General features: G+C 42.2%; 1 protein-coding gene across 3 annotated transcripts in view; it reads left to right on the top strand.

Annotated features, from left to right (window-relative positions):
• Positions 1-21,721, top strand: part of ZBTB43 (zinc finger and BTB domain containing 43) — a 30,041-nt gene extending 8,320 nt beyond the window's left edge. For all 3 annotated transcript variants that reach the window (XM_043469583.1, XM_043469584.1, XM_043469585.1), the window contains one exon: positions 16,210-21,721. In XM_043469583.1, the coding sequence (XP_043325518.1) occupies positions 16,233-17,729 (1,497 nt within the window). In that variant the 5' untranslated portion in view covers positions 16,210-16,232 and the 3' untranslated portion in view covers positions 17,730-21,721. The remainder of the gene's footprint in view (positions 1-16,209) is intronic.
• Positions 21,722-24,529: the final 2,808 nt, after the last annotated feature.

A 24,529-nucleotide genomic window follows, 5' to 3' on the forward strand; every position in this document is an offset into this window, starting at 1 on the left:
ACCCTGTTTAACTTTTTGCAGAGCTGCAAAACCATTTTCTAAAGTGGATGCACCATTTTACATTCCCACTAGCAGTGTTGTTGTTGTTCAGGTGCCCAGTCGTGTCTGACTCTCTGCGACCCCACGGACTGCAGCACGTCAGGCCACCCTGCCCTCACCGTCTCTCAGAGTTTGCTCAGGTTCATGTTCATTGCATTGGTAATGCCGTCCCGCCATCTCATCCCCTGACACCCTCTTTTGCTTCTGTCCTCCATCTTTCCCAGCATTAGGGACTTTTCCAGTGAGTCATCTGTTTGCATCAGATGACCAAAATACTGGAGCTTCAGCTTCAGCATCAGTCCTTCCAGTGAAAATTCAGGGTTGATCTCACTTAAGATTGACCCGTTTGATCTCCTTGCTTTCCAAGGGACTTTCAGGAGTTTTCTCCAGCACCACAGTTTGAAGCCATCAATTCTTTGGTGTTTTGCCTTTACGGTCCAGCTCTTACAACCATACTTGACCACTGGGAAGGCCATAGCCCTGACTGTACAGACCTTTGTCAGCAGAGTAATGTCTCTGCTTTTCAATACAGTGTCTAGGTTTGTCATCGCTTTCCTGCCAAGAAGCAATCATCTTCTGATTTCATGGCTGCAGTCACCATCTGCAGTGATCTTGGAGCCCAAGAAGAGGAAATCTGTCACTACTTTCACCTTTTCCCCTTCTATTTGCCATGCAGTAATTGGGTTGGATGCCATGGTCTTAGCTTTTTTTATGTTTAGTCTTAACTCGGCTCTTTCACTCTCCTCTTCCACCCTCATCAAGAGGCTCTTTAGTTCCTCTTTGCTTTCTGCCATTAGTGCGGTGTCATCCACATATCTGAGGTTGTTGATATTGATGTTTCTCCCGCCTGTCTTGATTCTATCTTGATTCTGTCTTGATTCTGGCTCATCCAGCCAGGCATTTCTCTTGGTGGACTCAGCATATAGGTTAAACAAACAGGGTGACAGCAGATAGCTGTACCAGCAGTGTATAAGGGTCCTAATCCTTCCATATCCTCTCCAACTCTTGTTAGTGTCTGTCTTATCATAGCCATCCAAGTGGGTAAGAAGTGATAGCTCATTATAGTTTCAATTTGCATTTCCCTAATGAATAATGATACTAGGCATCTTTTGTATGTCTTACTTGGAGAAATGGCTGTTCAAATCCTTGACCCATTTTTCGGTGTGTAGTCTTTTTATTATTGAATTTTAAGAATTCTTTATGTATTCTGGAGTAGGAAGTGGCAACCCAGTCCAGTATTCTTGCCTGGAAATTTTTGTGGACAGAAAAGCCTGGTGGGCTACAGTCTATGGGGTTGTGAAGAGTCAGATACCATACCACTTACCACCACTGTATGTATTCTGGATACAAGTTACTTATAAGTTACATGATTTGGGTATATTTTCTCCCATGTTGTAAGTTATGTTTTCACTTTCTTGATAGTATTATGTGTACTTTGGCCTACTCTTGTATCTTCCTGCCTACTGATTCAGTAGGTCCCATTGATTCTGTTTTCCATATTCATTGTTACTTTCATTGCCTCAAACCTAGACCATATTTACTGAAATCTTAGAGTTGGGCTTTACTTTAGGCTTGCTCCTGCTTTGAAAGTGAAAGTGAAATTGCTCAGTCGTGTCCGACTCTTTGTGACCCCGTGGACTGTAGAGTACTAGGCTTCTCAGTCCATGGGATTCTCTAGGCAAGAGTACTGGAGAGGGTTGCAATTTCCTTCTCCAGGGAATCTTCCCAACCCAGGGATCAAACCCTGGTCTCCTGCATTGCAGGCAGACACTTTAACCTCTGAGCCACCAGGAAAGCCCACTCCTGCTTTAAGTCCATCCATAAATTATCCTTTCCTAACATTTTTCACAGCATGTCACACAGAAGTTTTCAGTGCTGACCCCAGTGCCCCCATTTAAAGCTAAGACTCAGCCTTCAGCAGGGTAGTACCAGTCATTCTTTTCAGATTCATCTCTCACTACCCCTGTCACTTGTAGAAGGAAGCACAGGCAGTGATGCCCATGCCACCAGAGGTGGTCGTGAATGGAAGAAAGCTTTTGAGAGGGTCTTCTGGTGGTAATTTTACCATAAAATAGGACCTTGCCCTCAGGGTGATGGTACCAGTGACTCAGCTGCTTCAGGGTGCCGCACTCATAGTACACTCAGCCTACGGAAATTAAAGCAAAATGCTGTGTACTTTATAATTTTTCTTTTCTGTGTTGATACGTGAGTTATGTTTTTTCTTTGTCCATTTCTGATACTGTGGTTTTATAAAAAATAATTAGCAAGTTTTCTTTTATCTCTGTTCCCTTTCCCCTTTCTTCCTCCTCTGAAACAGTTTATATAACATAGGAATTAGTTTTAAAGAATTTTCCCATAAAACACACTGGGCCTGGTGAGCTGTGGGCGGTCATTTGCGTTTGCTTTGTCGTTTCTCCACAGTTACTTAGCTCTTCAGGTGTGTCTGTTCTTCTGTGAAGTTTTTTTTTTTTAGTCAATGTGACATTGAAATATATTAGTGGAAAAATGTCTTCTGTTTTAAAAAGTTTCTGTCATGTGATTATATTTTGTTTCATATTCCTAATTTTCTGAATTTGACATTGCTAATTTTACATTATTTGTTTGTTGTTCAGTCGCTTTTGTTGCTTAGTCGCTAATCTTTTCTTCTCCGTTGTTAATCCCATTGTTATTCCCAGCCAGTGTTTGTCTTTTAATTTATAGTCCAATTTTGGAGTTCCTGTGTGTTAGTTTTCCTGTGTACATACCATGCTTAATTTTTGTGAACATATGAAATGTAGATTTTTCTACCAATTATAGATGTCTGTCATTTCTGGGTCTGTTTCTGTTGATCAATTTTTTCTCTCTCTCTCTCTCCTTATTATGAATTTTATTTTCCTTCTTTGCATGCAAGGTGATTTTTTTTTTTTTTTTATTGGATGCCATACATGAACTTTACCTTAGTGGGTTCTGGATTTTTTGTGTTGTATAAATATCCTTAAGCTTTGTTCTGGAACACATTTAAGTTACTAGGAAATATTTTTATCCTTTTGAGACTTGTTTTTAAACTTTATTTAATGGAACCAGAATTACATTTTGTCTGAAGCTAATTTGTTCCCACTGTTGAGGCAAGACTCTCCTAAATACTCAAGGTTTTTACACTCAGGGAAGTTTTCTTCTATTAGATACTTTGATTATTCCTTCTGCTCCATTCATTTTGTTCTTTCAAGGACGCTAACTAGCCATATGTTGGATCTATATTCTCTGTCCTCCTGTTATCTTCTACCTTGCTGTTATCCTATTTTTATCCTCCTGCGTAAACATTCCTCAGAGTGCTTCCACATTATTGATTCCGTTTTCTACTCCTTAGCGCCTGTTTAAATTTCTGCTCTCTTTTAGTTTCCTTATGTCTTGTTCTTTTTGCATCATTCTACTGCTTTATCTTCCTTAAATTTCCATTCACAGAAATTGTGTTTTCATGCTTGTGGAAAACATCAGTTTAAAAAGACTATCTAAACTGTACTCTTTGTTTACACTTTACTATTTTCTTCTTTTTGGTTATTGTAGAATCTATTTACAGAATAAAACAGTGTTGGGAAACGTTTTGTTCAGGTCTGAAAGTTTCCCCCTTTTTGGGTAGATCATTTGAGGTTCTTTATGCCTGAATGCTGTTATAATCAACTGTTAGGTCTTTTGCTGGAGGATGGGCTGATGATATTGACATCAGTGTTATAACTTGAGTTAAAAAAAACACAACTGGGCCTGGAGGCTAGGTTGAGACATTGTTAGGTAAACTTGAGCATGCACTTTGTTCTGTGTTGGTAAAATTGTTTTACCAGGGGCCAACTTGTGTTTCTCTGGTCTAGCTGACAAAGGATGGGCTATGTCTTTGCTTCCTTCCTGGGACTGCTAATGAGCCCCCACCCTGTCATATCAAATCTTTAAAAATTTTCTGCTGAGGCAGTGTGCAACCTTTGGTACCCAGTGCAGCCATCTCTGAATGTTGCCAGTGTGCAGGACCTTTCCTGTGGTCTGCCCTCTTTAACTAAGGGCCTTCCTGATGACTGCTGCCAGAATTGCCTGGTGTAGCACGGGGAGTTGCCAGGGCCTGGTCTCCCTTTAGCCTGGCCCCATCTCCACTAGATCCTTAATTAAAATTTGTTGCATAAAGATAACTCTGATCCCTGCTTTTCAGGCTAATCTTTTTATTTCTTAGATTTTTTTTTGGTTTGGATGTAGTAGATGGAAAGAATTATATGCTGCTTTCAAGTCTTCCTCTTAGCCTGGTGACCACCAAAATTTATAGTGACACGATATATAACTTTAGAATACATCATGTTCCCTCCTCTGAATTCCTCATGATTTGTAATTCTCTTATGGTGCTTATATCAGGCTTTCCTTTGAATAACAGGGTTATATGCATGGGGTTTTTTTTTTATATTTTTTTTCATCCCCCTCAGTTCAGTTCAGTTGCTCGGTTATGTCCGACTCTATGACCCCATGAACTACAGCACACCAGGCCTCCCTGTCCATCACCAACTCCCGTAGTTCACCCAAACCCGTGCCCATTGAGTCGGTGATGCCATCCAACTATCTCATCTTCTGTTGTCCCCTTCTCTTCCTGCCTTCAATCTTTCCCAGCATCAGGATCTTTTCAAATGAGTTAGCTGTTTGCATCAGGTTGCCAAAGGATTGGAGTTTCAGCTTCAGCATCAGTCCTTCCAATGAATATTCAGGACTGATTTCCTTTAAGATGAACTGGTTGGATCTCCTTGCAGTCCAAGGGACTCTCAAGAGTCTTCTCCAACACCACGGTTCAAAAGCATCAATTCTTCAGTGCTCAACTTTCTTTGTAGTCCAACTCTCACATCCATACATGACCACTGGAAAAACCATAGTCTTGACCTTTGTTGACTAGTCTCTGCTTTTCAACATGCTATCTAGGTTGGTCATAACTTTCCTTCCAAGGAGTAAGCGTCTTTCAACTTCATGGCTGCACTCACCATCTGCAGTGATTTTCGAGCCCAGAAAAATAAACTTTAGAATAATCCCCCTACCGGATCATAAACTCTGGACAGTGACGTTCTTCATCGTCTTAGAAATCCCCCTAGTACTTTGCACATAGTATTTTATGTTGTGGGGCTTTTTAAAATGTTCTTTTGTGGTGAGTTAATTACTTCTGTGAAACTCTTAGCAATTGAAATAGCAACTACTATTATGTAGGCATCAGTTGCCTGTGAGTTTGTAAATATTGTTTTCTGCTTTGTTGTGCTGTCGTGTCAAACTCTTTGCGACCCCATGGACTGTAGCCTGCCAGGCTCCTCTGTCCATGAAATTTTCTAGGCAAGAATCCTGGAGCAGGTTGCTGTTTTGTACTCCAAGGGATCTTCCGTACCTGGTGATCAAACACCATATCTTTGGCGTCTCTTTCTTTAGTAGGTGGGTTCTTTACCACAGCGCTACCTGGAAAGCCTAATATTGCTTATATAACAGGGAAACCTGTAGGAGAGATTTAGACTTTACATGTTACAAGATAAGAGAATATGTCAAAGTGCCAAAATCATTCAAATTTAAGGGTAGAGGTCAAATGTTTATTAAATTACAAAGATTATTACCATCTTGACAGAATTAAAATAAAGTTACATGATCTTTTTCCAATTGTTTTTGTGAAAAATACATGTCATTCAATTTCTACTTTAACCATTTTCAGGTTACTTATATTCCAGTATTGTGCATGACATGACTTATATTCCAGTATATTACAGTCAGCACCACTTTCTAGTTCCAAAATATTTTCGTCACCCCAAATAGAAACTCTATCCATTAAGCAATAACTCCCCATTCCTTATTCACCCGAACCCGTGACAACCTCTAATCTACTTTCTCTGTATTTGTCTCTTCTAGATATTTCACAAAAGTAGAATTATACAACATTTGTACTTCGTTTCTGACTTACCTTAATGTTTAGCTTGTTTTAGTGTAGTGTTTTCAGTATTCACCCATATTGTAGTGCATATCAACTTCATTCCTTTCTGTTTATGTCCTCTGTGTGTCTTCTCAATATAATTGACTTATAATGTTGTTGAAGTCCTCTCTTTCCTTATAGAGCTTTTGTCCTGTTTTTCTAGAGGTGTTGAAGTCTCCACCTGTTAGTGTACATCTGTATGTTTCTCTCTTCAGTTCCTGTTCATTTCTGCTTCATATATATTTCTTTCGTTAGGTGCGTATATGTTTTTGTCATACATTCTTGTATCAGTATATAATATCCATCTTTGTTCTTGTAACCTTTTTGACTTAAAATCTATTTTGTCTGATAATAATATAGTCACCCCAACTCTCTTTTGGTTTCTCTTTGCATGAATCACCTTTTCCATTATTTTACTTTGAACATCCTTGTGCCTTTGTAATTAAAGTCTCTTATAAACAATGTATAGACTGTGTTTTTTAACCCATTTTCCAAGTCTCTTGCCTTTTAATTGGAGAGCTTAATCTACTTCATCACTGATAAAGAAGGATTTATTTCTACTGTTTATTTCTAGCTATTTTCTGTGTACCTTACATGTTTTTTGTTTCCCTTATTGCCTTTTAGGTTTTTGGTAAACATTTCTTTCATCGTCTCAGTCTTTGCCTCCTTTCTTTTTCCTAGATCCTGAATCATATTCACTGTCATTATTCTACATTCTTTTTCTGGAAGATTGCCTATCTCCACTTCTTTTACTTGTTTTTCTGGAATTTTATCTTGTCCCTTCATCTGGGACGTAACTTCCTGCTTTTTCATGCTGATTAACTTTCTGTAAAGTGGTTTTGTTTTAGTTGTGGGATTGTGGTTCTTGCTTCTGTCTGCCCTCTGATGGAGGAGAGTAAGAGGTTTGTGTAAGCTTCCTGATTGGAGGTTACTGGTGGTGGGAAAAACTAGGTCTTGCTTGGTGGGCAGGGCCTTGCTCAGTAAAGCTTTAATCCAGTTATCTGCCAATGGGTGGGGTTGCGCTCCCTCCCTGGTAGTTTTTGGGCCTAAGGCAACCCAGCCCACTGGTCTCTGGGCTCTATGGTCAGGGTGATGGCAACCTCCAAAAGAGTTAAAGAGAAGACCTTCCCAGACAGCTGCTGCCAGTTCCCCCATCCCTGTGGTCAGCCCCTGCTGATCCACACCTCCACTGGAGACCCTCCAACACGAGCAGGTAGTTTTATATCAGTTTCCTGTGGAGTCATTGCTGCTTTCCTCTGAAGCTTGGTGTACACAAGATTTTGTTTGTGCCCTCCAAGACTGAAGTGGAGTCTCTGTTTCCCCCAGTCCTGTGGAAGTCTTGTAATCAAATCCTACTTGCCTTCAAGGTCAGATTCCCTGGGGATTCCCAGTCCCTTATTGAGTCCCCAGGCTGGGCAGCCTGACATGGGATTTAGAACCTTCACAACAGTGGGAAAACTTATTTGGTATTATTGTTCTCCAGTTCGTGGATTACCCACCCAGCAGGTATGGGATTAGATTTTATTGTGATTGTGCCCCTCCTACGGTTTCACAGCATCTTCTTCTTTCTCTTTGGACGAGGGGTATCTTTTTTGGTAGGTTCCAGCGTCCTCTTGTCAATGGTTGTTCAACAGCTAGTTGTGATTTTGGTGCTCTCACAGGAGGACATGAGTGCACGTCCTTCTACTCCACCATCTTGAACCCCCCCTTATTGCCTTTTAGTTGAGATTTTTGTTTTATATATTGTTTTGATTTCCTTCTTTCCTTTTTATGTATATTTTTAGTTATTAGTAGTTATCTTGAGGTTTACAGTTAACATCTTAAAACTTATAACAAGCTATTATCAGTAGTATATTAAAAAGCAGAGGTAATACTTTGCCGACAAAGGACCGTCTAGTTAAAGCTATGGTTTTTCCAGTAGTCATATATGGATGTGAGCGTTGAACCATAAAGAAAGCTGAGCGCCAAAGCCTTGGACTGCAAACCAGTCAATCCTAAAGGAAATCAGTCCTGAATATTCATTGGAAGGACTGATGCTGAAGCGCCAGTACTTGGGCCACCTGATGCAAAGAACTGACTCATTGGAAAAGACCTTGATGCTGGAAAAGATTGAAGACAGGAGAAGGGGACGACAGAATAAGTTGGTTGGATGGCATCACCAACTCGATGGACATGAGTTTGAGCAAACTCTGGGAGTTGGTGATGGACAGGGAGGCCTGGCGTGCTGCAGTCCATGGGGTTGCAAAGAGTCTGATATGACTGAGCAGCTTAACTGACTGATGGGTAATGTGTGAAAACTCTACTCCTATACATCTTCATCCCTCCCTCTTCATATTGTTACTGCCACTGATTACATCTTCACCAGCAGTCACCAACGTTTTTAGCACCAGGGACCTTTTTCATGGAAGACAGTTTTTCCACGGAGCAGGGCTGGAGGGGGTGGTTTCAGGATGATTCAAGTGCATTACGTTTATTGTACACTTTATTTCTAATCCAGTGCCACCTCTGATCTAACAGGAGGTACTGATCTGCAGCCCGGAGGTTGGGGACCCCTGTCTTAATACATTGTGTGCCCAATAACATAGACTTATAGTTATTGTTTTATTCATTTGCCTTTTAAATCATTCAGGAAAACAGAGGAGTTGTAAAGCAAAAGTATAATAATATCGGCTCTTGTATTTACCTATGCCATTACTTTTACTGGTAGCCTATTCGTTCATATGCTTTGAAGTACTATCAAGTGTTCTTTTATCTCAGCCTGAAGGATACCTTTATCATTTATAGAGGAAACCTACTAGTAGCAAAACCATTAGCTTTTGTATATCTGGGAATGTCTTAATTTCTCCTTTTTTTTTTTAAATATTTACTCATTTGGCTCTGTCGGGTCTTAGGTGCGGTGTGCGAACTCAGTTGCAGTATGTGAACTCTTAGTTGTAGCCTGTGAAATCTAGTTTCCTGACCAAGGATCAAATTCAGGCTGCCTGTGTTGAGAGTGCCGTCTTAGCCGTTGGATCTCCTTCATTCCTGAAAGGATAGTTTTGCAGATATCAAATTCCTGGTTGATGGATCTTTCTTGTAGCACTTTAAATATGTCATGCGATGCCTTCTGAGCACCATGGTTTTTGATTAGCAATTAGCTGTTAGTCTTACTGAAAGTGAAAGTGTTAGTCACTCAGTCGTGTGTCTGACTCTGTGACCCCATAGGGTGTAGCCTGCCAGGCTCCTCTGCCCATTCAGTTCTCCAAGGCAAGAATACTGGAGTTGGTTGCCATTCCCTTCTCCAGGAGATCTTCCTGACCCAGGGTTGGAACCCAGGTCTCCTGCATTGCAGGCAGACTCTTTACTGTCTGAGCTACCAGGGAAGTCCAAGTCTTACTGAGGATCCCTTTTAGGTGATGAGTGGCTTCTTTCTTGCTGCTTTCACATTCTCCGTTGTCTCTTACTTTCCACTGAGAAATGGAATATTTCCCGCCATATCAGTAAACAAGGATGTCATAGTCAGTAGCAGTTTCAGCCACCAGGATGGTGAACTGGTGAGCCGTGAGGGAACTCAGGATGTGAAAATGCAGGATACTGGCCCCAGATAGATGGCGTACATATCAAAGGAATGATTTCAGTGAGCCCAGACTCTTGCATCTTCCCATACATAGAAAAATGCGAAATTCCTTAGCCTGACATATTTGGTTTTCTTTAATTATCAATACTTTTTTGACTTTCCCAAATACGTGTCCTTTGTTGGAAACCTCCTATATATCCTAGCTCCCTCTCTTGCCTCCTCAGAGCAGTTTCTCAGAGCTATCTGAAATACTGTCTCCCGGGCTGCAGTCCTCATTTTGCCCCAAATAAAACTTAACTTGCAGCTCTCACGTTGTGCACAGTTTTTTTTCCAGCCCCACTATTTGACTTACAATGTATCTTATGTGGATCTCTTTATCTACTTGGAGTTTGTTAAACTTCTTGGATGTGTACCGTTTATGTCTTATCAAATTCAGGAAAATATATCACTTCTATTCTTTTTTCTCCTTCTGAGACTGATTTGCATGTTGGTATATTTGGTTTTCCATAGTACCGCAGATTGTGTTTCTTTTTCTTTGTTCCTAATACTCCTCAGATTGGATATTTCATTGCTTTACATTTGAGTTTGATGAAGTTTTTTCCTTTTGCCTGCTTAAATCTGCCATTGAACTCCTCTTATGAATTTTTAATTTTAACTTGTATCTGTTTCCTTGGTCTTCCATAATAAAATACCACAGGCCAGGTGGCTTAAGCAACAAGAAGTTATTTTTTTCACAGTGTCAGAGGCTTGAAGTCTGAGATCAAAATGCTGGCAGGTTTGGCTTCTCCTGAGGCCCTTCTCTTTGGCTTGCAAGTGCCCCCTTTTCATTGTGTGTTCACATTGCACACATGCCTGATGTCTCTGTCCAAATTTCATTTCTTTTAAGAATACTAGTTGTCTTGGATTCGGTCCCACCCAAACAGCCTCCTTTTAACTTTACCTTTTTAAAGGCCCTAAATCCAAATATAGTCACATTCTGGAGTACTGAGGGCTAGGGCTTTAACATAGGGAAATTGGAAGGATGCAATTTAGCCCATAGTGCAGCTGTTAAAATTTCCAGCTCCAGAATTTCTATTTGATTACTTTTTACAATTTCGACCTCTTTATTGACATTGTTCTCCTGATTTTCTTGAACTCTTTGTCCATAGTTTTCTTTAACAGTTTGAGCAAGTCCATGGCAGTTGACTGTAACAGCTCTAACTAGCACTTAACAATGTCTGATATTCCTCAAGGATAGTTTCTAATTTTTTTTCCCCTGTGAATGTACCTTATTTTCCTTTTTCTTTGTGTATTTTGTGTATTTCTGTGTAATTTTTGGTTCAGAACTGGATATTTTTAGTATTCTAATGGGATAGCTCTTGAAATCAGATTCTTCCCTTCCTAGGGGATTTTTCTGTTTGTTTCGTGTTGATGGCTGCTATTGTCTGTATCGCTATTTTTTCCAGACTGTTTTGCAAAGTCTGTATTCCTTGTTGCATGTAGTCCCCAAAGTTTCTGTTGCTTTAGCTCTGTGGTAGGCTGTGTCTTGACAGAGATTTCCTTAAGTGCTTGGGCCCAGGAAATAGCGGGAGAGGTGTGTGTATTTTAAAATCTTATGATGGATGCTACTAGGGAAACCAAGCAGCCCAAGACACAGCTGCATGGATCCACCAGACTGGCCAAGATACAAAAACCCCAATTTTTGAAGAACACTGTTCTTCCACCCTGGCATCAGCTAGGCACTCTTGGAAACTGGGCCACTGTCTTGCAGATTGTGGCAGGAGGAAATGGCAACTCACTCCAGTATTCCTGCCTGGAAAATTCCATGGGCAGAGGGGCCGGGTGGACTATATACATGGGATCGCAAAGTTGGACACAGCTGAAGTGACTAAGCGTGGACACTCACTCTCTTAACAAGGTTTAACAGCCTCGTCTTTGATCAGGCATTGCTGTGGTTGCTGTTAAGTGTCTGATCAGATTCCAGAGTTCTGAAATGGTTGATTTTGATCAACTTAACAGTTTACTAATTGTTTTGGTGGAGGGACTGACACCTAGAGCTTCCTACTCCATTTTCTCTAACATCACTTATGGCATCTTTTTTGTAGAACTGTTTTTAAGTCTTATCTCAGTCACATAAAATTTCACAGCAAATATTTTAAATCTTGAGGAAAAGATGAGTTATTCAGTAAGTAGTGTAGGAAACACAGGCTTGCCATTTTGGAGGGAAAAGGAAAAATTGGATCCTAACCTTCTCCTTATGCCAATATTAATGCTTTATGTATTAAAGATTTAAATGCCTTTAAAAGAAAAATGGTGCCAGGAGTAAATTCTAAATAATTCTTTTTACTTTTTTAAAATAACTTTGCTGTCAGGAATGCCTTTGTGTGTCTAACACAAAACCCTGGAGCTATAAAAGCAAAGATTGGATAATTTGCACAAATTTCAAAAGTTAATGTCCTGATTTTACAAAAATTACAAATCAATGAGATGAATTGCTTAATTTATTTGAACACAGAATATTACTGATAATATAGAGGAAAAACAGATGACCAGTAAATGTAAGTAGAATATCAGTCTCGTTCATAATTAATTGAATGTTGATCAGTGAATCATGGATTATTCACTTGAGAAATTTGCAAACTTTTTTTGTCTTGCTTGATAAAGTTGAGGAATAGACACTGTCATTTACTGTTGGTAAGAATGTGACTTGGTGCAACCTTTCTGGAAATTAGTTTTATTGACCCAGCAATTCTACTGGTAGAGATTACCCTATAGATATTTACAAAGATAAACCAAGATAGTCATAATTTCAAAAACCAAAACAATTGAAATTCCATAAGAAGAGAGCTGATTAAATTATCGTTAAGTCCATATAGGAGAAAACTATATAGCCATTAAATAGAATGAAAGTGTTAGTCACTCAGCTATGTCCCATTCTTTGCGACCCCACAGACTGTAGCCAGCCAGGCTCCTCTGTCCATGGAATTCTCCAGGCAAGAATACTGGAGTGGGTAGTCATTCCCTTCTCCAAGGGATCTTCCCAGCTCAGTGATTGAACTGGGTCTCCTGCATTACAGGCAGATGATTTACCATCAGGGAAACCCAGACATAATGAATTCCCTCTTATGCTATTATGGTGTCCTAATCCCTTCAACCTACTGTAACAAAGTGCCATAGACTGGGTGACTTATAAACAACATAAATTTATTTCTCAGAGTTCTGGAGGCTGAGAAGACTAGGGTCAAGGTGCCAGCAGGTTTGGCTTCTGGTGAGGGCCTACTCACTAATTCGTAGACAGCCGTCTTTTCACTGTCTCTTCATATAGCCAGAGGGGACAAGGGAATTCTCTGTTGTCTCTTCATAAGGGCACTAATCCCATTCAGGAGGTCTCTGCCTTCGTGGCCTACTCATCCCCCAAAGCAAACACAATCACACTGGGGGAGGGGTTCAGCATGCATTTGGGGGACATAGTCAGTTTATAGGATGTCAGATATTCTGCCAGATACATTGACAGAGCTAGGACAGAGTAGAATGTAGGTAATGAGCCCATTTGGGTGGAGTTTTTAAAGAATATAGATCATTGATTCTGATATATGCACAGAGAAGTTTCTAGAAATATATACAGGAGTTTGTAAATCATGGTTTCTTTTGTTGGGGATGGGAACTAGGAATAAATGGTGGAGAGATTTTTTTTTTAACAGCTTATTGTGTTTTATGCTCTCCCGATTTTTTTCCAAATAGCTAAAACCAAAATTCTGTGGTGATAAGAGCTTACATACCTGTAATCTGTATGCATTTATGTAGTTAACTTTTCCTTTTGAAATTATAAATAGCTAAGTTTATTTCCTGGTCTTCTTCTTGTTGTTTTTAATCATTATGAAATATTTTGTTTGTGCTCAGTTGTGGCTCTTTACGACCCCACAGATGGTAGCACCCCACAGATGGTAGGGTCCTCTGTCTGTGGGACTTCCCAGGCAAAAATAGTGGAGTAGATTGCCATTTCCCTCTCCAGGGGGTCTTCCCGACCCAGGGATCAAACACATGTCTCCTGCATTGGCAGGTGGATTTTTTACTGCTATGCCACCTGGGAAGCCACTATGAAATGTTCTGAGAGCTCTAAATAATAAATTAATACTAAATTCTAAAAACACTTCCTTACCTCTTAAAATTATTAATGACTAATCTGGTATTTTCACATCTCCTTAGAAGACGCAGTGATGTGATAGGAAAAATAGCATAGGCTTTGGAGTCGTAGAAACTTAGATTTCAAATTCCAACATAATAAAAACTAGCTTCTATTTTAGCCTTAGGAAATTTCCTTGAAATAGTGAACTTAAGATAACAGCCCTCTACATTTGTAGATTAGGTGAGAAGGTGTATAGTCCCTCAGTTCAGTTCAGTCGCTCAGTCGTATCGGACTCTTTGTTGCCCCATGGACTGCAGCTTGCCAGGCCTCCCTGTCCATCACCAGCTCCCGTACGTGCTCAAACTCATGTCCATCGAGTTGGTGATGCCATCCAACCATCTCATCTTCTGTTGTCCCCTTTTCCTCTCATCTTCAATCTTTCACAACATCAGGGTCTTTTCCAATGAGTCAGTTTTTCGCATCAGGTGGCCACAGTATTGGAGTTCCAGCTGTATAGTCCCTGGTGTATAGTAATTACTCAAAAAACTTTGATAGTTTCTTCTCTTGGCATTTCTCCATGTCTCTGAAAGGTAACTTTCAACCTTTGTTGGGTTATCTGCTTCTTTTTTCTGGTACTTAGAAAATCTGCTATTTAGCAATGTTTAGATATGGTATCAGACCCAAGTGACAAATAGCACCAATAAATCTGTTGAGGGACTCCCCTGGTGGTCCAGTGGCTAAGACTCCAGGCTCCCAGTGAGGAGGGCCTGAATTTGATCCCTGGGGTTGCAGCCATGAAATTAAAAGACACTTAGTCCTTGGAAGGAAAGATATGACCAACCTAGATAGCATATTAAAAAGCAGAGACATTACTTTGCCAACAAAGGTCCACCTAGTCAAGGCTATGGTTTTTCCAGTGGTCATGTATGGATGTGAGAGTTGGACTGTGAAGAAAGCTGAGCCCCAAAGAATTGATGCTTTTGAACTGTGGTGTTGGAGAAGACTCTTGAGAGTCCCTTGGACTGCAAGGAGATCCAACCAGTCCATCCTAAAGGAGATCAGTCCTGGGTGTTCATTGGAAGGACTGATGCTGAAGCTGAAACTCCAATACTTTGGCCACCTCATGCGAAGAGTTGACTCATTGGAAAAGACCCTGATGCTGGGAGGGATTGGGGGCAGGAGGAGGAGGGGACGACAGAGGATGAGATGGTTGGATGGCATCACTGACTCGATGGACATGAATTTGGGTGAATTCCGGGAGTTGGTGATGGACAGGGAGGCCTAGCGTGCTGCGATTCATAGGGTCGCAAAGAGTCCGACACAACTGAGCGACTGAACTGAACTGAACTGAGGGAACTAGATCCCACATGTTACAGCTGAGAGTTTGCAGGCTGCATCTGGAGAGCCGGCCTGCCGCAACTGAGACCTGGTGCAGCTAAATAAATACAAATTAAACAGATAAATCTGTTGGGTTTTCTGGTTTGTTTTAATTTTCTCTGGAATTGCAGAGCCTGAGCAGCATCTCTAGCAGAGTTCATGTCACTGATCACTCTTGTTGTGAATTGTCTGTAAAGCTTGACTCACCCCACAAAATATATTTATGATAATGCAACGAGCAATCCCTTCTTTTCTCTTATAAGTATTGTCAGATTGAGTTCACTCAGTAACAGGGACAGTGTTTACTGTACTCTTTGTTCTATAGCTTTTAAAACAATTTGGAGATTACCAGAGAGAAAGAATACCTTGCCTTGCCACCTTGCCTTGCCATTTTGTTCTGTTTCACATTATCAGAAGCTCTTAAAGGGCTAGAATTCTGACAGCAGCTAGAGCAACCCATGTTGTTTGGGACCTCAGTGAGTTAGCCCCTATGGTGCTAAAGAATCAAAGGCCTGACTGAACTGATCACACCTCTTCAGCCCCTTGTCCCCTCCCTGGATTCTAGCACAATGGTCTTCTTTCAGTTCCTTGCAGTTACTGAGATCATTTCTGCCTAAGGGACTTTACATGTGCTTTAAGAATCTGCCTGCAATGCGGGAGACCCGGCTTTGATCCCTGGGTCAGGAAGATCCCCTGGAGAAGAAAATGGCAACCCACTCCAGTATTCTTGCCTGGGAAATCCCATGGACAGAGGAGCCTGACGGGCTGCAGTCCATGGGATTGCAGAGTCGGAGACGACTAAGCAACTAACACCCCTTCTTTCCACAATTCTTCCTCGTGTGAATTGAATCTGAGGCCTCTTAAAAATTCTGTCAGGAACAGGTATTGTATTTGTTCTGACTAGAAATATTTGTTTTGTTTTACTTGCTATTTGTATAGTTTACAAATATCTCTGGATTCTGTTTTCTCTCAGACACAGGCAATGTCAAGAGTTAATACCATAAGTAATGGTGGGAGGTTCTTGCTTTTGGCACACTCAACACCTGCAAGCCTTGCTCTGGGGGATCAAGGCTCCACCCACCATCCCTACAGGCCAGGGGGTTTTTTGAAACTATGGAACCTTAGTTTTCTTAGTGATCTGTAAGTTTCTCTTTGGGCTGGAATTAGTACTAATTTTTCTTTCTCTTTTAGCACCAAACAAGATTTGTGATGAAATGGAGCCTGGAACAAACTCTTTTCGAGTAGAATTTCCTGATTTTTCCAGCACCATTCTGCAAAAACTGAACCAGCAGCGCCAGCAGGGACAATTATGTGATGTGTCCATTGTTGTCCAAGGCCACATTTTCCGAGCACACAAAGCTGTTCTTGCTGCCAGTTCCCCCTACTTTTGTGACCAGGTACTCCTGAAAAACAGCAGGAGGATTGTTTTGCCTGATGTGATGAATCCCAGAGTGTTTGAGAACATTCTCCTGTCAAGTTATACGGGACGTCTAGTAATGCCTGCTCCAGAAATTGTCAGTTACTTAACAGCAGCGAGCTTCCTCCAGATGTGGCATGTGGTCGACAAATGCACTGAGGTTTTAGAAGGAAACCCTACAGTCCTTTGTCAGAAGCTAAATCACGGCAGTGACCACCAGTCTCCAAGCAGCAGCAATTATAATGGCCTGGTAGAGAGCTTTGAGCTGGGCTCCGGGGGCCACACGGATTTCCCCAAAACCCAGGAACTGAGGGATGGAGAGAACGAAGAGGAGAGCACCAAAGACGAGCTGTCATCTCAGCTCACCGAGCACGAATACCTTCCCAGTAACTCGTCCACAGAGCACGACCGGCTGAGCACAGAGATGGCGAGCCAGGACGGGGAGGAGGGGGCCAGCGACAGCGCCGAGTTCCACTACACCCGGCCCATGTACAGCAAGCCCAGCATAATGGCTCACAAACGCTGGATCCACGTGAAGCCCGAGCGCTTTGAGCAGGCGTGCGAGGGCATGGATGTGCACGCACCCTACGATGAGCACCAGGTCACAGAGTCCATCAACACCATGCAGACAGAGTACTCAGTCCAGCCCTCGGGGGTAGAGGAAGACTTTCACATTGGGGAAAAAAAAGTGGAAGCAGAGTTTGACGAACAGGCTGATGAAAGCAATTATGATGAGCAGGTGGATTTCTATGGCTCCTCCATGGAAGAGTTTTCTGGAGAGCGGTCAGATGGGAATCTCATCTGGCACAAACAGGAGGCAGCCCTAGCGTCAGGCTACAGTGAGAATATTGAGATGGTGACAGGGATTAAAGAGGAGGCTCCCCACCTAGGATTCTCGGCCACCGACAAGCTGTATCTTTGTCAGTGCGGCAAGAGCTTCACTCACAAGAGTCAGAGAGATCGGCACATGAGCATGCACCTCGGGCTCCGGCCTTACGGCTGTGGGGTCTGTGGTAAGAAATTCAAAATGAAGCATCATCTCGTGGGTCACATGAAAATTCACACAGGCATAAAGCCATATGAGTGTAATATCTGTGCAAAGAGATTCATGTGGAGGGACAGTTTCCACAGGCATGTGACTTCTTGTACCAAGTCCTATGAAGCTGCAAAGGCTGAGCAGAATACAACTGAAGCTTGTACCAAGTCCTACGAAGCTGCAAAGGCTGAGCAGAATATGACTGAGGCTTGTACCAAGTCCTACGAAGCTGCAAAGGCTGAGCAGAATACGACTTGAGTGGCAGGCACAAAAATAAACTGTGGTAATTATGCAAATCTGGGCACAGATGATGCGTGCTACTTGCTATTATGAGAGAAGCTTAAAAAAAAGGAAGATATTTCTGCAAGACCAGTTCTAAGTAGGCCAATTAAAAAATCTGATTCTTCAAATTTGTATGCTCCCGGCCTGGAGTGGGAAAAGGGGATAAGTTCGCCCACCTCACACCTGGCAAGGTGAACCTTCAGGCCTCTTGTGAATGAAGCTGGTGGACTAGGGGGTAGAGATCCCTGCACTTGGAATTGGACTCCGATCCCCCCAGTTCCGTTTCAGGTGGCAGCGGTTTTTGATCAGTCATTATTACAAGGTCATATTGGAATTTTATTTTGCTCTTTCTATAGATACTTAGGTAATGTGGGTTTGTTTTGGTAGCTGCTTCACTGAATGAAATGCTACTTATGTAATAGCTACAAATAATGTGATTCCTAGGATACTAAGTTGATTAACAGAGCTCTCTTATCTGGTTTTGTTCTTTCTAAAGAGTATTGTAACCAAAACTGTGGAGATACTAAGAGGGTGACATTCTGAGTAAGAAAAAAAAGTAGCTCATGATACAAGCCCGATTCTCTGTAAGATGCCACTGTCACGAAGGGTTTCAGACTCTTGATAAGTCAGAGTTTTATATTTTAGTACTAACATTTAGTTTGAACAGTTGTTTCTAATTGTAATTCTCTAGGGTGCCAGAGATAGGTATTTCTAACTGGTTTGCTGTTCCAAATCCTGTTTGTTTAATTGTAGCATCCACACAGTGGGATCTGCTCTGGCTAGTAGACTTCTAGCCTGCTTTGACTCTGACCACGGTACCATTGGCTGTTCTAGCCCATTCACTCTGTCTTAGATTATGGTGCTTCCTGAAGTGGTCAGTCAATGACCAGTTACTGGGAAGGAGCTGGAAGCCACGACTGAGAGTTACCTGTGAACTTCAGGAGCCGATAGAGTGCCACAGCGACACTCCAACTGTCAGAATGAGAGCCGCCGAGTAGCAGAATTTTGAGTGTCAGGTTGTGCTTGTGGGGGACAGGGGAAACCAATTGCTCAAGAAAAGGGGAGTTTTGAAAATACACTGGTAGGAGAGATACTCACAGAGGGGTACGTTGAGCTGGTCCTCCCAGCTCTTTAGGAGTGCGGGAATGTGTTTTAAAAGAGGGAAAGAAAGAGTCCTAATTTTAGAAAGTTGTCTGCAAATTCCTGCTCTCATTTAATAGATAAAGCTGCATAAATTTACAAGTCCGTATAGCTATACCTACCAAAAAAAACACCAAGAAAAGTAGCTATTCTGAGACCTTTTCTGGGGATCAGTCAGAAGTTTGGGATTAAAAAAGAAGCTTGTTCAGGATGTTTTAGACTGTAACAGACCTGAAGTTGTCACCAGGGTTGGGACAGGGTGCTACTGTTATGTTAACTTTTCCGTAAACTTCCTGGTTTATTATTTCTTAGTGGAAACTTTTTTTCCTGAAAACAAAAATAACTTCTTGGATTTGGAGTGAAGTTTTTGTTTTAAAAGTTGGACTTTAAAAAATAAATAAATAAAAATAAATAAAAGTTGGGCTTTGCTCTGAAATGAGAGACTTTGCTGGCAATGGCCTCTGATCCTCAAACTCCTACCATCAAGGCATTTAGTTGTATGGAAAGGGGAAAGATTTACGTACCAGTTAATGCTTGTAATCAAGGTTACAAAACAGGGATCTATTCATTAACACTGTATCATTCTCGATATATAAAAAGCACTTTGTATTTAAAACTTTATTATAAATATATATATATATATTGATTTTTTTAACATAGAAACTAGATATTACCTCTTGGTTGTTTACCACGTTAATACCCTCTTCTCTTAGTGTTGAAACTTCACCAGTTAACAGTCATTTCTGTGTGTACCTGACAGAGTGTGTAGAGGTGACTTACAGCCAAGCTCAGTTGCTTCTCTTTTTCTCATGTTAGAAGCATTAGGTTTTAGGTATGATCCCAGCCAGTGTATGTGAGGAAAAATTGTTGTATTATTTCTACTAATTTCATTACTAAGGCAGTGAAACCATTTTGTTCAGCCAAAAGCCAGTCACCCTCTCTAATAGTATCAGCAGACCATTTTTGCCTGTTTGGAAGGTTTGATGTGCTGGTTTCTATTAAAGATTGTACTCAAATGAGTGTTGGAACACTTGGGAAGAAGAGTCTTGAGAGGTAAAATAAAAATATTCTGGAAAAATCTCATGGTCCTTCAGTTACGTTGAGATCAGCACGGCAGCCGTCGTGAGTAATGAGGAGGAGGACAGGACTAGTGGGCAGCTCTCTGGTGGTAGTTGTGGAAGCTGTCGGTTGTACTGGGACTTCATGTGTTATGAAGAGAAGCAGATCTTCTATTGAAATCCTTATGTGTACATCTGCTACTAAATGTAGAATATAAAATATAAGTTCCTCACACCTGCCATTTGAAGCTTTTTATGGTAGTGGGGCTTTTGTAAAAGTTAGAGTTGCTGATCACTCAACCAGACCCTGTGAGATGATTGGGCATCTGAAATGCTGGCCATGTCTAGAGAGCCAGGGCAAGGGGATTGCCTTAGTTTGGATATTGAAAGTGAATCTTTATAAACTTTGCTTTTAGGCTTAAGAGATCATACTGTATTACTACTTTTTTTTTTCCCTCCTACCCACCCTGGGTTGGACAGATAGTCTGTCTTTACCCTCAGTACAGCTTTAGAAAATCTTTCTCCTTCCTGTTGAGTTTGGAGAGCAGTGGGTAACGTTTCCAAACGGTCTTTCAGGGATCTCGTCAGTGGCCCACAGCCAAGGTGTTTGTCCCTTACTTTGAGTCTTAACTGTGGTTTCTCTCCAGTCCCAATGGGAAAGGGCTTGCAGGCACCACCAGTGGTCTTTAGTATTCATACTGATGCTGTGCCTTTCATTTTAGATCCACATGTTACAGTGACCCACCTGGTTAAGTAGGTCTGACCGCCTGAGAACAGATTGCCGTAACCTTTCCTCGGCTGTTGCGGGCTACCCTCCAGCCCCTTCTCTTGGCCGTTGGTCTCAGAGTCTGCCCGAAAGGGTCTCCTCCGCTCTAGTGGGCATTTGCCGAACTGAACTGACCCTGTGCTGACTTCTGACTGACTGACTGGGAAAGCTGCTTAGTCTCAGCGGCATCTTCCCATGGAGGCACACGCCGCCTCCTGAGGCTGCTGCGGACATGAAGTTGGGGCTGAGCAGAAGCAGCAACACTGGCTTTCCCTGGGGAGGGGGGATTTGCTGTACCACCCCCCCCCCCCGCCCCCAGCCCCGGGGCGGGAGGCCAGGGGTGGGTAGAGAGGACGCCATCACACCAACTTCAGGGGTTTGCTTTCATAAGGTCTCTGGATAATTTAGGAATGCTGAAAACCAAGCAACATAGACGCCACCCCTCCACCCCTTCTGTGCCACACTAATTTTGTGATTTAGGTTGCTTTCATGTGACTCACTTTGTTCAGTGAAACCAGGGTGTTTGTTTGGATTTTTGTCTTTGCTAACTTATGTGTTCAAAGGTACATGTTTCTTATTTCAGATTTCTACTGATAGTGCCCTATGGGAAGATGCTGGAACACATTTTGCAAATGTGACTTTTTTTTTTTTAGTTTTGCTTGAAGCCTGTGTCATAATGTCAATTGCTGCTGCCTTCTTTCCTTTTATGAGGTTCCCAATGTTTCTTCTAGAAAATTATTTATGCAAGTCAGGTGACTCTTAGACCACAAAACCATTTGACAATAAACAGAGTATCATTAGGTGCATATCTTATTGATATTTTGTGAAATGTTATGCCTGTGTTGCAAAAGTTGAATAGTTTTGTCTTTATATACTGCTGTCTTCAGTGTACAGCATGGTTTTACTTAATTGAATGTTACTGTTTAATATTTTCTTCTTATAGAAGAGACCATGCCCTTTTGTATGACATGTTTTAATAAATGTTATCTGTCAACTTTGTAAAAGTTCTGTTTTTCACTCTGGATATTTGACGACAAGTCTTTGTTTTCATTCTGGCCTTTGCCACCTGAGAATAAAAGTTATATTGTGGCCTTTTGATAAGTAAATGCCAGCTAGCCTGCTCAGATGGGTAGTGAGTTGATCATTTGCTGTATCAGGCATTTATGAAGATTATCTCGTTTAGCCCCCTGGCCCCTCTAGCCCCATCAGGTGTTTGGGTGTCCTGGTTATTCTCTTTGCTCCTCCAGATCCCCTCCCCACCCTGAGCTTAGCTTTGGAGGCTCACCCCTGTGGACCTGTCCCGGCTTCTGGTCCGGGTCTACCGGAGACACTGCTGGGAGGAGCGTGGCGGGTGGGAGGAGAGAGAAGTCAGGGCATTCAGTGCCCCCAGCTCCTTTCCGCCAGGCGTGGCTGGACAGCAGCTGGGCGGGCTGCCTCCGCCGCAGCTCCTGTCGGGCAACTTCAGCGTCTGGTGACTACACCCTCCTCTTGTGCTTTCAAGCCGAGACCCAGTCCTGACTCCCGGTTTTCCTGGCCCTCAGAGACTGAAGTGTCCCCGTAGGAGTTCTGGAGCCTGCCCACACCCTTTGTAAATAGTCCCTTATGAAGCGCCCCTCAGTCTCCCCGCTGAGTTACGCCTGTGTCCTGGGCCTGCACCCCAGCTGATGCCTTGGGTGCACTCGCCTCAACATGTGAGCCTGCTGTGATTCACAGGAGGCGAGTCTTACCAAAGGTGGGGCCGCAGCTTCCCCGCAGAGCTGAGGCTCAGAGGCAGGACTTGGGGCTGCAGCGCTCAGAAGGTGGTTTTTTCCAGTCTCTGTAATGCCGCCATGCTCTTTAGTCGGGTCTCCGCTTCACCTCACTTTCCCCTCCCCGGCTCCCCCACCCCCAGGAAAACCCGCCAGAAGCAGCAACAGTGCTCTTTAAAAGTGCCGCAGGCGCTGAGGGCCACACGTATTTCCTAACAACAGCTCATTACCAGAGACACTGCTTGTTTTAGACCAAACTTAACCATCTTCCCACACAAACCTTCTGTTACCACTGTTTGTTGTGAGGTTTTCCCCCCACCCTCCCCACTGCTGATTTTGAAGCCAGCTACAGATTGCCTCAGCTAGCTTAGCCATTCTCTGTATGGGAAGAAGTCCAAAAGAACCATTTCTAGCCTTCTTGTGTGTGTGTTTTTTTTTTTTTTGAGGCGAGGCTGTCCATTTTGACCAAGGGCCAAGGGTTCAGGTCCTGCACATGGTGACCCTGCTGACCCCTACTCTTGCCCTTCCTGGGTACCCTGCCGACGCCCCTGGTTACCCCCAGTCCAGTCCACCTAGAAAGTAGATTTTCCCACACGGCTCCCACAGGGGCAGAGACCTCTGTGGGGTGAAGAGGCAGGCCCTGTTTCTTATCAGGGGAAAAGAAAAGGATGAAGTGGCTCATTTGTATTTGGGAACAGAAGGGTGGGATGTGAGGGGTGTTATCCAGACAGAGCATATAACACCTGTGCAGTTTATTTAGATTGCCTCATAATCAGTTCAGGGACTGCCTCCCACCAAGCCACCAGAGCACTTCTTGAGAACAGTCTCCATGCCTGGGCGCCCTGGAGGGAGTTCAGCTCTAGGATTTGCCCACTGTCAGTGGGCCAGTTTGAAGGTGAGCGACAGGAAATGAGGTAAGCTTGTTGAGCTCAATGTAACTAACAGTCATTTACTGTTTGGCAAGCGATCTTAAATTTCTTCTTTCTCAGCACAGAACATGAAAGATAAGAGCTCTATACCCTTCCATCTCTGTCTTGCATTCTCTTTAAGAAAAGAATGAATGAGTGGTAAATAAAGATAGGCACAAATGGTATTTTTTTCCCCCACTTAATGAGAAGCCAAAACAGGAGCAGAGGTGGAGAGAAAAGTCTCATGGTCTTTTTCTGAACTGGTTTGACTAGTTTGAATCAAAACCAAACCATTTGATTTTATAATCTTCTGTCACTTTCTTGTCCCATTGCAAGTAGCTTGATGCCATCATAGGAGAGGCACAGCTGTCCTTCAAGGGAGTATGTGGGCACTATAAAAATAAGCAATATTGTAGGTAAGTAGATGTTTTTTAAAAAATAGCAAAAAAAAAAAAATATAGTGGCTTTTAAAGTCTAGAAATTGTGAGTTCTATTTTTTCTTCTGCATATTTCAAAATAAGAAAACAGTACCAAAGCCATTAAATGTATTTATAACTTAATAAAATACTTGTTACCCCCCAGAGTAAAATGGTCTGTCTAACGTAATAGCTAACTTTTATGGATAGAAGCGAAAGGCTGCCTCTAGAACTGCTCCTATCTTGTTAATTTGGGGTCAAGCACACTGCGATAAAATCTCACTTGTTAGGGTTCTCGGAAAGGCTCCTGAGCTGCACAACGCTCCACTCGCAGGGGACGTAATCCACACGTGGTGGACTCGTGGTGGCCAAATCCTTTACCAGCTGCTGGAATTCCTGCAGGATCTGGCTGAGTAGAAATTGTAGGCTTTAAAATGACAGCAGTGACTTTGAACCAGACTGTAAAGGATTAATTTTTAACCTCATTTATAGAGTGTGTCATAATGTGTGAGGTATCTTTTGTCTACTCCCAGTGTGAAGATACAGAGAATCTTTCTTGGATAGATTTTTTTTTTTTAATGCAGTTCTATATCTTTATTGGACTCTGAACACCCACTCAACCCACTAAACACCATACCTACTTTAATAGGTGTAAGAAGAATTGGGATTGCAGACTATAAATAACAGCCCTAGGAGAAGGTTCATCTCAGGCTTAACCATGTGCTAAGTATCTAACTTGC

This window comes from Cervus canadensis, chromosome 5 (assembly GCF_019320065.1).
Source record: "Cervus canadensis isolate Bull #8, Minnesota chromosome 5, ASM1932006v1, whole genome shotgun sequence".
Lineage (NCBI taxonomy): Eukaryota > Metazoa > Chordata > Mammalia > Artiodactyla > Cervidae > Cervus > Cervus canadensis.